General features: G+C 50.4%; 1 protein-coding gene across 3 annotated transcripts in view; it reads left to right on the top strand.

The window, feature by feature from the left end:
* Nucleotides 1–2,103: 2,103 nt before the first annotated feature.
* Nucleotides 2,104–14,830, top strand: part of KIRREL3 (kirre like nephrin family adhesion molecule 3) — a 270,213-nt gene continuing 257,486 nt past the window's right edge. For all 3 annotated transcript variants that reach the window (XM_061368493.1, XM_061368494.1, XM_061368495.1), the window contains exon 1: nucleotides 2,104–2,357. In XM_061368493.1, the coding sequence (XP_061224477.1) occupies nucleotides 2,297–2,357 (61 nt within the window). In that variant the 5' untranslated portion in view covers nucleotides 2,104–2,296. The remainder of the gene's footprint in view (nucleotides 2,358–14,830) is intronic.

Raw genomic sequence — 14,830 nt, forward strand, 5'->3', positions numbered from 1 at the left:
TGACTAGCAATGGAGTCGAAACCACAAAGGTAATCAGTTAATAAAACTTCGCACTTACATGCTACTTTCAGTCAAGGATTTAAAGCCCTTTGCAAAGGTCAATATTACAATGATGAGAATTTTCCAGCTGAAATGTTTTCACTGGGAAGGAGAGAGAGAGAAGAAAGAAAGAAAAAAAAAAGGAAGAGAGAAAAATATTCTCTTTTCCTGGAAGTTGGAAATTGTGCTGGTTTTAATGCAGGCGAGAAGTAATACTCTTTGTAAAGGGGAAAATAAATGGCTATGAAAATGTTAATGGTGTTTTGAAGCTTGGCAGAAAAGCCTTAGTTGTGTAGCAGCCTTAATACACAGCAGCACCCCCAGTCTGCAAGCAAACAGCCTTCTGCAGAATAAACTCAAACACAATGGGGAAAGTCGCCGGATTATTTAGAAATCTAATTCCCACTGAAATCAGGCACTGAGCATTTTATTCCACGTGCATTTAAATCAGTGCTGCTGCCAGAGCAAAGAAACCACCTGTAACCTCTCCCCAGTCCTGCCTCGCTGGGTAGGCACAGAAATCCAGCCACATCCTGGGCTGCATCCCCAGGGCATGGAGGGGATTCACCCCCTGTGCTGTGCTATGGGGAGACCCCCCCCTGCAGTCCTGATCCAGCTCTGGGGCAACACAAAAGGGACATGGAGCTGTTGGAGCGAGTCCAGAGGAGGCCAGCAAGGGCTTGGAGCAACCTGGTCTGGTAGAAGGTGGCCTAGGGGTTGAAACTGGATGAGCTTTAAGGTCCCTCCCAACCCAAACCATCCTATGATTCTGTGATGACAGGTACTCAACAGGCAGGGGTGGGAAAACCCAACATGCATGGCCAAAAAAAAAATAAAAATCAAATAAGCTTTATTTCCTAAGGGATGCAAGCTAAAAATAATAATAATACTAATAAAAGATCTTTTCATTTCCAGGGCGACTGCTGCTCCGCAGCGAGCGAAGCGTGCACGCACCAGCCTGAGACACTGGTGCTTCAATCAATAAATCTCAGTTCACTGCTGCTCCTAAGGCAGGTTTAACACAACCGGCATCGGTTTAGCTCATTAGAACAAGTGCACTTGGGTGAGTTAGCCCCCGCTTAACTAAACCAGAGCAAGTAGCCCCAAAACCAGAGCACGTATCCACGTGCAGACACTTTAATACCACAATGAAAGCTGTGGCAACCCCCTCAGACGTTCACCTTTCACACAGCAGTGTGTAATTAGAGTCCACAGCTGTAATTACTTGGACATGCTCGGGGTCATAAGTGCGCTAAGGGGCCCCACCTGCCCTTTTGGGCTTTAGGGTGGAGGTGAGAGAGTCTCAGGCCTTGGTGGCTGTGCAGAGCGTGATGGTAAGTGCTGCTTTTATTGCTTTGGTTTTATTTTGGAGCCCTTCTGCTCTGTCCCTAACCTCTCACTGGGCAAAAATGAAATTAAAGGGAGAGAAGAAGCAATCCCCAGAAGCTCAAAAATGGGGATTAAAGGAAAGAAATCCTTCCCTTTTCATCCCCTTCCTCCTCCCTTCACCCTTGTGCTGAAAAGGTTTCACCCCCCCCCCCCAAAAAAAAACACCCCACTTGATTTTGGGGTATATTTTAGTGGTTTTAGTTTTCTTCTCCACTCCTGGCTCTGGAGGGGATTGTCTTTGGAGGTCGGGGGTGTCTCTAACCCCACTCCCAGGGGGTCAGGCTGCAAATGGGGAGCTCAGAGTCCCTCCACCGCCTATTCCCCATTCATGACCTGTACGAGGCTGCCGGCTGTGAGGCTGTAACCGCCAGAGTGTCCGTGTGTGTATTTTACCTACACTTCAACCCCCGCCCCCGATCCGGGAGAGCCCGTCTGCCCCCTGGGCGACCCCTTAAAACGTTTATGCATTGAAGGGGAAGGCATGCAGGGTAGGAGCGGCACTGGGGGGGTGCATAAAGGACCCCCCCCCTTAGCCTAGTCTGGTGCTCCCCCTCCCCGCGCATCCCATGCCGGGCTATCGTGCGCCGTCCCCCGGCTGCGCGTAAGTTACTCCCCTTTTAACCATCACTTTGCTGCCGTTTCTCCCTCCCCTTTTCTCTCTTCCTTCCCCCCCCTCAAAAGGCAGGCAGCGCGGCGAGGCTCGCTCCGCCAGTCAAGGCAGCGCTGCCGGGGGAGGAGCTGGGGGGGGCGGCGGCGATGGAGCCGGGCGAGCGGAGCCGGCGGGCGGCGGCGGCGGCCTGAAGCCCCCCCCCCAACATCCATCAACAGCATTATCCCTTCCCGGAGCCCCCCGAGCCCACCCTGAGGAATGAGCGCTTTCCAGGCAGACCTCCTCCTCCTCTTCCTCGGATGCTTCCTCCTGAGCCACGGTAGGACCCGGCGCCGCACTTGAGTTTCCGAGCGGGGCGGACTGGAGGAGCTGGGGAGGGTCCCCTTGTTTCGGGGATCTGTTGGTGGTGATGGGGGGGTGGGATGGTGGTAATTCTGCTTTTTGCCCCTTGCATAAGGGGTTAAAAAGGTGGGGGAAGAGCGGAGGATTGCAGAGTTTTCATGGCGAGGCGGCTTACCTTTTCCTTCTTTAAAAAAGGATAAATCTTTAGCATGCAAGTGAGTTCTTTCTGTTCCAGCTCCGTTAATTAGATCGTGTTTGTGTGTAAACATGGCTTTGCTCAGCAACAGCCCCCCCCTTGCTTTCCCCATTGACGCCCCGTCTTTTCGTGGATGCTGAATTTCGGGGGGCAGGGGGGAAGGCTGGCTCCAGACCTCCAGCGATTCCAGAGCTGGGGCAGGGACCGCTTTGCTTCTGGGGAGCTTGGAAGGGGGGGAGAGTTGCTTTGAATCCCCCTCCGAAGGGAGGTGGGCAGCCCCTGCGGTTATTGGGGGGGGTCACACCGGGTCTCCCTCTCCCCAGCAGGGTGGGAGCTGGGGCAGGAGAGTGGGAATGTACCCTGGAACTTCATTCCCTGCTTGTCTTCCCCCCCTTTAGGAGAAACAAAGATGGATTTAGGGAGTGGGGGGGTGTTTTGGGAGGCTGTGTTTGCCGCTGTGCTGTGTGCCTGCTCCCTGGGTTATTTGTCACCTGTGGAGGATGCTGAGCCACAGCCAGCCCCAAGCTTTCCCCTATCTGCTGCCCATCCCCATGGTGTCAAGCACCATCTGCGCCGCGCCGCCGTGGTCCCGGAGGCAGCTTTTGTTGAGGGTATGGCTTGGGGTTGCTTTAAAATTAAAGAAGGGGGGAAAACCAAACCCAAACCCACGCAGCTAGTCCATCTGTTGATTAAATGAAGGATAAAAGTTTTGGAGAGAGCAGTGCTTCTCAACGGGCAGCTGGTTTTTTGCTCAGCCAGACATCATTGCTGAACGGCCCCCACCATACGCTGTGCTTCATCTTATTCCCCGAGCAGGGACGCTGTGCTTCGAGGTGGCTGCTCTCCTGGTTGTCCTTCCCTCTTCTTTCCCTGTGCTCGGATGTGATACTCGGCTCCCACGCTGCCCTCCATTCCCCTTTTCCCTTTCCTTCTCTCTGCTTGTACTAATATTCCTTCAGGGAGAAAGCTGTGTTTGCATTCGCTTTTGCTTCTGCACAAAAGAAACCCACTGTGCCTTCAGTGTAGGTTTCTGGCTGATCAAATCCGAACTCTCCCTGTTACAGCAGGGCATCGGCGCGTCCAGGGATAGATGTGGAAGCTGATCTTGGCCCTCTCGCATCCCTCCCTGCTCCCATGGATCCCTCAACTCCCTGCAGGTCAAATGGCAGTTTGCTAGTGGAGCTGAGTAACTTTGTGTGTGGGGATTCATTTCTTCCCCCCCTCCCGTCCTCCCTTTTGCAGCCATTATTCTTAATAAGGGCTAATGCACTTTTTAATAGTGCTTGTGCTCGAAAGCTGCTCCTTGGCTCCGCTGCACATAGCCTGAGCTCTGCTGGTTTGTCTCCCCTGTCTGTACTGTCAGGAGTGTGCATCTGGTACCTTGCTTATTCATGCCAGGTTATGAGGTGCAGAGAGTGTCTTGCAGAGTGGTTTTTGGCTGTTTATTCCCGCAGGATGAACCAAATGTATTGATTGCTATGGAGCTGCTGCTCGCAGTGCAGGGGAAAAGGGGCTGTTGGCAGCGTTGTGGCTTTCCCCTTTGGGGTGAAACCGGGCAAACGGTTCCTAATAGGATTTAATGCAAAGGATTCCTTAAACCACATGGTACTTTGAGGGAGAAAAGGCCTGGATGTGGGAGTTGGAGCTTATTTTCCCGGTGTATGTTGTGTTTGCCTCCCCTGAAGTAGCTGCTGTGGTCGTTTTGGAGTGTCCAGATGTGGTGGCATTCTCTTTCAGCCTGTAAGGACTGGTGGGCTGTGGGGATGGGATGTGATGTGCTCTGTGTTATGAGGGCAGTCATGCCTCACTCTGGAGTGAGCTGCTGGGCCTAAACTCACTTGAAGGAACAACTGAAACCACTTGACCCTGCCCAGCAGGAGTTTCAGCAGCTCCTTTCTGTAGGCAAGGAGCAGGCAGGGCTGCCGTTTCCTTGCCTGCAGCACTAAAGTGGCTCGAAGGGATTTGCCATAATAAGGCAGGCAGGACTTAAATCCCCCTGAGCCTTGGCCAGCAGGGATGGGAGGATCACCTCTGCTGAAAACCTTGCCTAGGCTCTGCAGTCTGGGCAGTAGTTTAAAATCAAAGCTCCCTTACACAAAACCTCACCAGGAAGGGATTTTCTATCAGATGCAGATGGAAACTTGAGCTCCGGCTGAGCGTGCAGGAGGAAGTTGCTTGTTGCTCGCTATCTGGGTGCACACAGGCATCGCTCAGCGTAGCAGGAGGATCTGCTTCGCAGCTGACTTCTGTGCTTCTGAGGAAGAACAAATTGCCTTCCCTTAAGCATCCTCTGTCTTTTGCCCTTGCAAACGGTCTGAAGCAGCCTGTGCTTTTTCTGTCTCAAAGTCGATAGGGTCGGTGTTTCCTCTTGAGGGCTGGTTCTCCCCTGGTACTGCTCGCTGGTCCCCCCCTGTCAGGAGGGAAGCTGTCAGGACCACAGCTTGGGTGGAAGGTGAGATAAAGTCGCAATACAATTTGCCTCCTGCAGAGACTAGATGTGTGGTGCCCCTTGGTGGGAAGAAATTGATGCTGCCACAAAACTGCCTGCCTGGGGAATAGCTTACCCGTCCTTGCTCTGTGCTCCAGTGTCAGCCAAACTGGAAACAACTGGGGAAAGCGGGAAGGAGCACTGCTGAAGATGTATCTATAACCATCTCCTTCCTCTTCCTGGCCTGTGCTGTAACTAGATGAATTTGGCAGGATCTGAGATTTACCTTGGATGGGAAGATTTCTGCCTGTCTGGGGCTCTCTTTCCAAAGGCATGTTTGCTTTCCCTCAGGGTGATGAATACCAAGTTCTCTGGGTGTTGCAGGGTATGTTTTTCTCCTTCACAGTTCACTTGGTTCCTCCATGGAAGCAAATGCTTTGCAATCTTCTGTCAGAGGGGCCCGTTATTAGCAGCAGTGGCTCAACTTCCCAGTGGCTTGTCAGGTGGAGAAGAGGGAAGACATGCTGATGGGAGAAACCAGGCCAGTTCCACCCACTAACAGGGGTTAGGACCCGGAGATGGGGATTTGAGCATCTCAGTTGGTGTCAGGGAGCAGAGATGCAAGTTCACAGGGATGTGTGTACAAGGGTTGGTGACTTCGCTCCTCTTTTAAGGTGCAAGGGGCATTTGTGGGCCTGGCAACCATGAATGAATGAGATTTAATTCTTGCTAATGAGAAGCCTTGAAACCTGTGGTTGTGATCCCTCGTGAAAGCTAATTCCTCCTGTCACGTGGGAGAGAAGGGTAGCTTTGTAGGAGAAACGTGCTTCCTGAACACAGGAGGTGAATCCCAGCACTGGGGAGCTGTTTGGGAAGGACAAAAAGCTCATCTGATGCTGCAAAGTGAGCAAGTGCTAATGGGGTTTAAAAATTAAGCCATGGAGGAGTGCTAGCAGCACAAAGATGCGTCTAAAGATGGTTGGGTAGAAGATGGGAATGGTTTGGAAGGGTCCTCTGTGGAGATGGGAGGCGCTGCTGGTGGGAAGCTGTGGGTTTGGTAGGGGCATGTAGTTCACAACCAGGCTGTGTGCGAGGGAAGCTGAAATCAGCCTCAGGTTAGAGCTGGTGTTGTGCTATCCTGGAGGACCAGTGCAGGATTGCCTCCTCCAGCATCTGTGGTAATGGAATTCCTATTTCTGCATGCTTGCCCATCTTCAGGCCATGCTTCCTACAGTGATGCCTTTGCTCAGATGGATTTTCTTGCGAGGTTTCAGTTATTTGAAAGGAACAAGAGGGAGGAGCTGTGGTTGATGTTCAAATGCCCTTTGCCAGAGGGAGGAAAGTGAGGAGAAGCACCTGCCCTGATGTTAACTCTGCATCCCTCCTGGCTCCCTCCCTTCCCATGTAAGGCTGAGGTCCCTGGGCAGTCTGTGCTCAGCACAGAAGATGTCAATGACTTTGTGTTTCCCTGTTGTTTCAGGGGACTCCAAGTGGAGCAGAAATCCCTGTCAGGTTACCAGCCCTGCATGTCACCAGCTCCCAGTCTCTCTGTAGTTGAACAGCGTATGTTAGAATAAAAAGGCTCAATGCTCTTCTTTCTTTTGTACCTGTAAATAAAGAGGAGAGGCCAATGTGCCCCTTAGGTTGTGTGTTCGCTGAAGATCAAGGTCTTTAGATAAACTGTTTTCCTAGGAGCAGGAATGTGATGGAGAGTGTGGCTCACTTCAAACCTTGGATTAAATGATGGGGTTTGCAAGTTTGTGATGCTCCTGGCTTTCAGCTCTTCAGCAGTGCTGGGCAGAGAGGACTTAGGGAAATGCTGCTGGAGAACTGGCTTTACATCCCTCCCAGCATCCTTCCAGCAGGATTAAACAGCTTTTTAAAATGGTATTTGTTTGAAAGGCAAGTAAATATATAACAACAATTGCTGAAGGCCCTAATTGAGCTCCTGTTCAGAAGCAATGCAAGTCTTTCCTTTGACTTCATCGGGAGCTAGCTCTGGCGAAAGGGAGAGGCAGAGCTATCGTATGAGCTTATTTAATAAATCAATAGGTAGTGAAGCCAATTGGTTATAAATCAGTCTCTTATTTGCTGAGATTTAAGGCTGTTGTGAGTTTTTTGAGGTGGCTTGCCCTGCCTTGGGGGCTGGCACTTGTCCCAGCTCTTGCAGGGGGGGTGTGCATCCATTGCCTGCTGTATTAATTTCCAGCATGCCAGGAAACGTGTGGGATTTCTTCTCCCTTGGCTGGGAAGAGCTGAAGTTAAAACTCCAGGCTGTGTTTTCCAGGCAAGGGTTGGAGAAGCGGGATACTGGTGCTGCTCAAAACTGGGTGTCTATTCACTGCACCTCAGGGAGTGTGTGTATGCCAAACCACTCGCACTGGGGAGAAGAAAGCAGTCATTTCTGAGCTGTGCACTGTGGTAGGGCAGAGCAAACGCTGGGCTCTGGCCTTGGAAACTGTGGCCCAGCAGATGTCCTGGTTCAGTCTGCCTTTAGAGTACAGTGGAGCCTGTTTATTCATCGCTTTCTGGCAGGACCCATGCTCAAGTGTTTGCCTTTCCCTGGTGGCAGCAGCTTCCAAAGCGGAGCAGAAGGAGCTGCAGGTCACTTGGCTGTCACTTGTGGCTCTTCCTTTTGCTAAATTGCATTAAACAGCTTAAAACCTAAATGTGCTTTGAGTGTACCTCTTAGCGATGGGCTCTGGGCTTCCAGCCTCTCTCAATGTCACATGCTATATAGAAGTAGGAGGTGGAACACTCGCATTGTTAAATTCAGATGCTAACTTCGGGATAAGATCTTGTCTTAATGTGTTCGTTCACCGCCCCCGATTGCAAACAGAAGCTACAGCGAGCTTTTGGTCTGTTGCTTTTTGGGCAGGATGAGTTTGGGTTTTGAGGGCTTTGCCATAACTGCTGCTCATTAACCGTTGATGCAAACATGTCAGGCTTTCAAGTAGGGTAATAGATGCTTTCTTTTGTTTCCAATGACTTTGTGTTTGGTGGAATTACTGTGCTGCTTTGATATGTATGTGGTCAGATGGTGGCTAATTCACCTCTTAAGTGCTAGTGAATTGATGTTCTTGGGTCTGTTGTTGTCATTTTCAATATGGCATGGGGCAAAGGCATGTGTGTGTGCACCCTGCCTGCTCGCAGGCTGCAGCACCTAAAGGCTGCAAAGCTCAGGAGCCTTTTGGGTGGGCAGCCCTGTCTCTGTGGGAGGGGAAATGCAGGAGATCATAGCATTCTGAAATGTTCGATAATGGGTTTTTAGAGAGCCCAGCAGGATGCATGCTGCAGGCAAGGGCAGCCTTGCTAATTGCACATGAAACACGCACCAGAAGTGGAGGGGATGAACTTCCTCCCAATTCCTCTTGGATGAAGGAACAAAGCTTTATGCTGCGGTTCCAATATTACTTTATTCCCCTCTTCAAGCAGGGATTGAGTGGGAGAAGCCTTTGGGTTTGGAGTCCCACCTTGCATTTTGGGCAGGTATTCACCCATTGACTTAATATCGCCTAACTCATTACAAGATCAGAAATGGAGGGCCTAAATCCTTCTCAGCTTCTTCCCCCCCAGTATAAATGAGTATTCAAGCTGTATGCTGCCAGTCAGTAAATGTCAATATTGGGTAAGTGTTTCCTTTATATCACTGCAATTTAGCATAAGCTGCTTGGAAACAAATGTCTTCCATAAGCATGAGGTGTTTCAGTAAGTACACAGTCAACATTGCTGGGAGGATTAAATAAATGTCAGCCCCACTTGTATGCTCAGCAGCGAGTTAAGACAGACGAACCTGCATAACGGCCAGCATGGCAGTGACAACAGGAAGGATTTTGCCAAGTCTCTGTGGAGAACGTGGGATGCAGGGGAACCCTTTGGATGGAGGTACCTGGGTCCTTAGGGGGTGTGGAGATGGGGTGCGGGAGCATCTTACCGCTGATGGGATGGGGTGCAAAGGGATGCGTGGAACTTCATTCCAGACTAACAGGTCTGCTCTTTCTTTGGCTCAGTGGATCTACCTCTGTGCTTTTCGAGTGCATGCTGGGAGTTGCTTGGCTACAGCTGGCAAGGCCAAAGGGTGAGGCTTGGTCATCTCCTGCTTTGTGGTGAGGAACGTGATGTGCTTTGAGAGCTGGCTGTCAGTCCTGAGCTTGCCTGCAGCTTCAGGCTTCATCAAAGAGTGACGTTGGTCCGTGCTGGCAAGGCTTGTGCATGTGAAGGTGGATGATGGAGATGGTCACCGTTGGCTGCTCTGCCTTCAGCTGTGTGAATGAGAGTGTGTCTCTGCCAAGCAGGCAAGGGCATCTGGCTTCTGTAAAGGGATCTATATCCAGCCAGCAAGTCAAGGTGCTGCTTGATTGTCAGCAGGGGCTCAAATCCTCTCCTCAAGCAGGGAAAACCCTGCTCTCCACCACCCCTCTCTTTGCTTCTTTACCACTCACCCTGAGGTGTTGCTGGATGCTGTCTTAGTCTGCTAGCAAGGGGAGAGAATCTGGGAGCGTGGCGGGGGGCTGAGCTGAATGCGTTTCCATTCCCAATGATGCAAAACTGCTGCTTTCTCCCCAGCTGGCAAGCAGCTGACTGCAGCCACTTGTTCCCAGCTGCACCAAAATAACTGTAGACAAAATCGTTAGAGTCAGATGAGCCTGATCAGCTCCTCTAATGCTGGTCTGGGCGGGCTTGTTATCCTGCGGAGTGTGTATTCTAATGACTGGCCATCGCTGTTCCAGGTGACTTGAGCAGAGCATCCCAGTTGTGTCCCAGCAGTCAGAGGCTTTTGCAGCCGGAGTTAACCGTGGCTCTCGCCTCGTTAGGCTGCGCATTTACAGTGCTGAACAAAACAGCTTGTGGGCATGTGGGGTGTCTCCATAATTCAGACTAGAGCAGGGATGCACCGGGGTGCACAGGGGAAGGAACACCCGAGTATTCTGGATCTCAAACCAGGTCATCTGGCAGAGCTAATGCAGTTGTTAATCCTCACTTTGTCTGTTCAGCCTGGCGGTGGCAGCAGCAGCGCTTGCTTGGAGCTGAGCAGCCCGATTCGTCCGGTGCTGGGCTCCTTTGGAGCGGGGCAAGGTGACCTGATGGGCTCCAGCTCTGCGGGAGCATCAGCCTCAAGTGTGGGGGTTCAGTGAAGGCTGTTCCCCCTCCTATGCTGTGGAGAGGTTGGGGTAAGGAGAAGAGTTGAGGGGCTTCTGAAGTTCCCACTCCTCTCCTGAGGAGCAGTGGTTACCCCACTGTGTGGCTGGACCCATCGCCAAGCAACAGTGCACATGCCAAGGTGACCCTGGCAGGGAGCACATCGCTGCAGTGCAAGTGCTGTGAGCTCGATGGAAAAGGAGCAAAGGTGAGGGTATAGGAGGGGGATGCGGGGCTGTGACCCAGTGTTAGCATTCATAAGCATGACAGTGCTGTGCACAGAGGTGATGAACCTGTTGTATGTCCTTGCAGAACACTGGGTATCCTGGATGGCTTTGGTAGGGGATGCCTTGCTAAGTTGTTTTATAAACCTTTTCCACAAGCTAATCATAGAAGCCCAGATTGGTTTGGGTTGAAGGGACCTTAAAGCTCATCCAGCTCCATCCCCTACCACAGGCAGGACACCTTCCACTGGAGCAGCTTGCTCCAAGCCCCTGTGACCAACCTGGCCTTGAACACTGCCAGGGATGGGGCAGCCACAGCTTCTCTGGGCACCCTGTGCCAGCACCTCAGCATCCTCATAGTAAATAATTCTTTCCTAATCCCAGGAGCGTGATTTAACACTCCTCTGTTCCTCCTGGCTGTGTCTTTAATAAGCTGGGAGTGACAGGGCCACCCCCCCACCACCCACAAGTGGTGAAGAAACAGAACCAACAGATGCTAAATTTAGGCACAGCTGTTTGCAGTGTGCTGTCCTCCTGATCGCAGTCTGACACTGTCTATGCTTATTCCTCATCTTGTCCAGAGACTGAAAAGCTTTAAGATATCAAAGCTTTGAGTGGCTGTAAATTAACTCCTTCTGTCTGAGCTGAAGCTTGACTTGCTGGTAGATTCCTTGTGATTGCCTTTATTTGCCTTTATAAAGATGGGAGTTGCCAGGTCACTTCAAGACAGGTGTTGTCTTTCTGTACCTGGGAGACAACACTGCTGTTTATCCCTTGCTTATGTGCTTTCCCACTGGATACCAAGGGAACCATCTCCAGCCTTGCTGTCCCATAGCCTTCATGTGCCACAACCCAATTCTGAAGCGCAACTGAGGTAACCTCTGCAGTCCAGCTCAGTCCCTGTGGGCTTGAAGCTGTCCTGACCAGCACTACATCCTGGATAATGCAATGTGCTCTTGCTTTGGTGAAGTATAAGACTTACTGAGTGCCTTTGCTTGGTTAGGATGTGCATTCTGCATTTGTGGCTTGGTCATTTGGATGGGCATTGGTGCATGTGGCTGCTTTTCCCCCACTGTCTGGGGTGGGTTTGCTCCTGATAGTAAACATAAGAAGCTTTCTAAGAGGTGATGGCTGTCTCTGTTGCCTGCCATCCCTTGGAAAGCGTTCATTCCCCTTCAGTTGGATTGCAGCATAGGGGTGTGGTGTCAACTCTGATGATGTACACTTGAGATAGGGCAGAGGGGGGACGTTGTGGGAGAGCAGAATTTCTTTTGCAGTCAAGCCCAAAGCAGTGTAGATGTCACCTGGCAGATCAGTGGTGATAGTTGGGCTGGGTGTTTGGCAGGGTCCTGCATGGCTTTGTAAGTCCAAGGGATCTTGGTTTTTTCTTTGCTTCTTGTGCATGCATCTCCTACAGCAGGAAAAGCTGGTGAATATTCCCCTTGCTCTGGTCACGCTTAAAAGGATAATGTTGGTTTTAGATGGACACTTGTGGTAAACTAGGAAACACGGTGCCCTTTGAAATCTTCAAAGCTCTTGTCTATCAAATGGGCTGGCTAGAAAGGCAGCTGCCAGGGCATTGATTGCCACGCTTGGATGCTGAACTCCTCCTAAGGATGCCTTTTCTTTTAGAAGTGGCACCTCTCATCTTCCTTCTTCTCCAGGCATTGCATCTCCATGGCATTGGTGTGGTATCCGCTGCACTTGTCCAGCATCTCCCAGCAGCTCTTTATGTGCTACCTGTGTTCTCCCAAATTTGCCTTTTTAATCCTTTCTGTGAGGGTAGCAAACTGGAAGGAGAAAGTGCTCTCCAAGCAAAGCACATTTTTCCTGGGAATTAGTACACATAGGGAGAAGAGAGAGCGGAAGGGTGAAACATCCCTTCTCAAGGACAAAAAGGACCTTACGCAGTTGTCAAATAGCTGATATCCCTTCACAATGTCTATACAGCAGTGGCTGTAGCAATCTTTTCATCCAGCCTAGTGATTTCCTTCTGTAACACACAGGTTTCATCTCATGGTTTGGCTTTCTCCCAAGCACACACAGAAACGTGTGTAGTGCTCTTTAACCTATGCAAGTTGCTGCTGACTTCAGCAGATCAGCGTTGCTGCCCCAGTGGAAGCATCCTCTTTAAAATTGGGAAGGAAAGTTGATCTTTGGAAACTTTTCTGGAGCAGGAAACAGCCAGGAATTATGGATCAAACTCTGAAACAGGCTTTCCAAAAGGTAGTGTTTTGATACCTGCAATTTTGACGCTGGCTTCAGGAAGGGTTGGTTTTGTTCATAAAGGAGGGTGAGTACCACTCTTCTGGTGGATGAAGGGATGCTGGGAAGCTGTTGTAGGATATATACGGCTATTGATTGCTGTTTATCCTTCTCAGGGGTTAGAAATGGGATGTGGATCTCTCCTTGCCTTTGTCCAGGCCTCTGAATTTGCCCTAATGCCACTCTGTCACAGTATATTTAATTGTAAACCAGCATTAACCTGATCTATGTATCTGTAAAGCACCTTGTGGTAGGTTTGATACAATTACATTTTGTCGAACACACAGTTTATTTCTCTTGGTTGGCTTGTGTGATTTTATTACCCATTCTGCTGTGCACCACGAGGACACTGTGTGCAGCATGTGCCTCACTTGCTCCTCTCCAGAAGCACCCCCCTTAGTTTTAATCGACTCATAATTATTGGGAAATATGGAAAGATTATAAAGGTGCCAATGATTTTCACCTGGCCCTGGTGCATTGAGCAGGTAAAGGAAGGACCTAAGAGGCAATTGAAGAGATTGATGGGCAGTAATGGGTATAATAGTAATTTCTGACCCGTGTTTTTAATCGTGATTGACGACAAACGCAGCTGGAGCCCCTGTGTGGAGACAAAGGGATGCAGTTAAATTACAGAGGCTTTGGAACTTAATGAGGCCATGTAATAAAAATGAGGCATAATGAGCGAAGTATAATAGTACTATTATGCTTACGAGTGCTCTAGCAGAGGGCTGAGCAGGCAGCTCCTGCATGTGCTTGGGGAATGATCTCATGAAGGGCTTCCCTGATTGGGATGAAGATGAGGAGGCTGGGATGCATTTGGAAGATGTGGGGGGAAAATGTTGGCTAGCCAAGTGACATGCTTATCTGTCATCCAATGGGAATGAAGGAGTAGGTGGAACACTAGGCATGGTTTGATTCCTCATGCTTGTGGTGTTGGGCAAGTCTTTGCTCCAGGTTTTATTCACCTTCCCCTTGGGGAAATCCATGTAAGCCTCCCTGCTTGATAGATAGAACTGAGAGATCTTGTGAAGGGGAAGCAATGGGGTTTTAACAGTCGGGAGGCAGGATGTGCAGGGAATTGATGAGCAGGCTTGGAGAGGTTGGCCAGGGCTGCAGCAGGTTCAGGTGCCAGCACCTTGATTTGGAGAGCTGGCCCTGAGGTTTGTGTTATTGGTGGTGGAGGTGGGAAGTGGATTAGCGTCTGCAGAGCAGTTACGACTCTGCTGCTGTTAAATGTAGTTAAACTTGAGCGACTTCTAATCTAATAATGAAAGGAAGAGAAATAAGCGTTCTCAGTGATGCATGCCCCTCACGGTAAGTACTAATTGAAAACAGATATTTACTTTAAAATGAAAATGTAAGACGTTAAATGGTGGGTTGAGGATTTTACACACATAGGAGGGGGAAATGACTGCACACTTCCCATCTCTGCTGCCCAAGCTTTGTGTCTCACTAGGGGCAGGATCTCCAATGCTGTGGGGCTGGGAAACCAAGCGAAGAATGTGGGGCTTGTGTTAAAACAGAGCCCAGAGGCTTGCTTTGTTAAAACCTGGTACATTGGGATTCTCTTCATCTGCCCTTGGTCTGCAGAGGAGCTTCCAAACTGGGCTGCTGGTTTTCCTTCCTTACCTTGCAGACCTTTCCCAGCTGAAGTCGTGTGGGAAGGAGAGGTTAAGCCTTTTAAGACTGGGGAAGCATCACCTCCCTTGCTACCAAGAGGTGGTAACCCTCTTCCTGATGGTCCCTGCTGCTTGAGACCCACATTGCTGCTCTGAGCTGACTTCCCCGGCCTGTAGCTATGGCTCAGTAGGTGAAGTGGCTGGTGCTGGAGAGATGCTTGGCCAGTGCTGCCTTTTGGGGGTTGCTGCAGGAGCATCAAGGGGGACATCTCTGGTCCCCTCTGGCCAATCTGAATGAGTGCTGATCCCCTGTGGGGGGAGTCCTTGGCTGTGAGTGCTGAGGCTGTAACACTTCTTGGCTGCCTTTGTCGCTCCAACAGCTGAAACCAGAGTTGCAGAGCCTTTCAAAAAGCAGTTTGTAGGCAAAGCTCAGTGCTGCATGACCAGTGACCATTAAAGGATGCTCCGTGACAACAGCCCCCTCCCAGCACTGCAGTCTTCAGAGCGAAGTAGCCTGGTCCTAATCCCTTTGTGCAGATTTCTTGCTTGTTCCTCATATGGGTGCATTTGTATCATTTG

Source organism: Neopsephotus bourkii, unplaced genomic scaffold (assembly GCF_033783945.1).
Source record: "Neopsephotus bourkii isolate Nb327-2 ecotype Australia unplaced genomic scaffold, CSIRO-AGI_Nbou_v1 NB_1433, whole genome shotgun sequence".
Lineage (NCBI taxonomy): Eukaryota > Metazoa > Chordata > Aves > Psittaciformes > Psittacidae > Neopsephotus > Neopsephotus bourkii.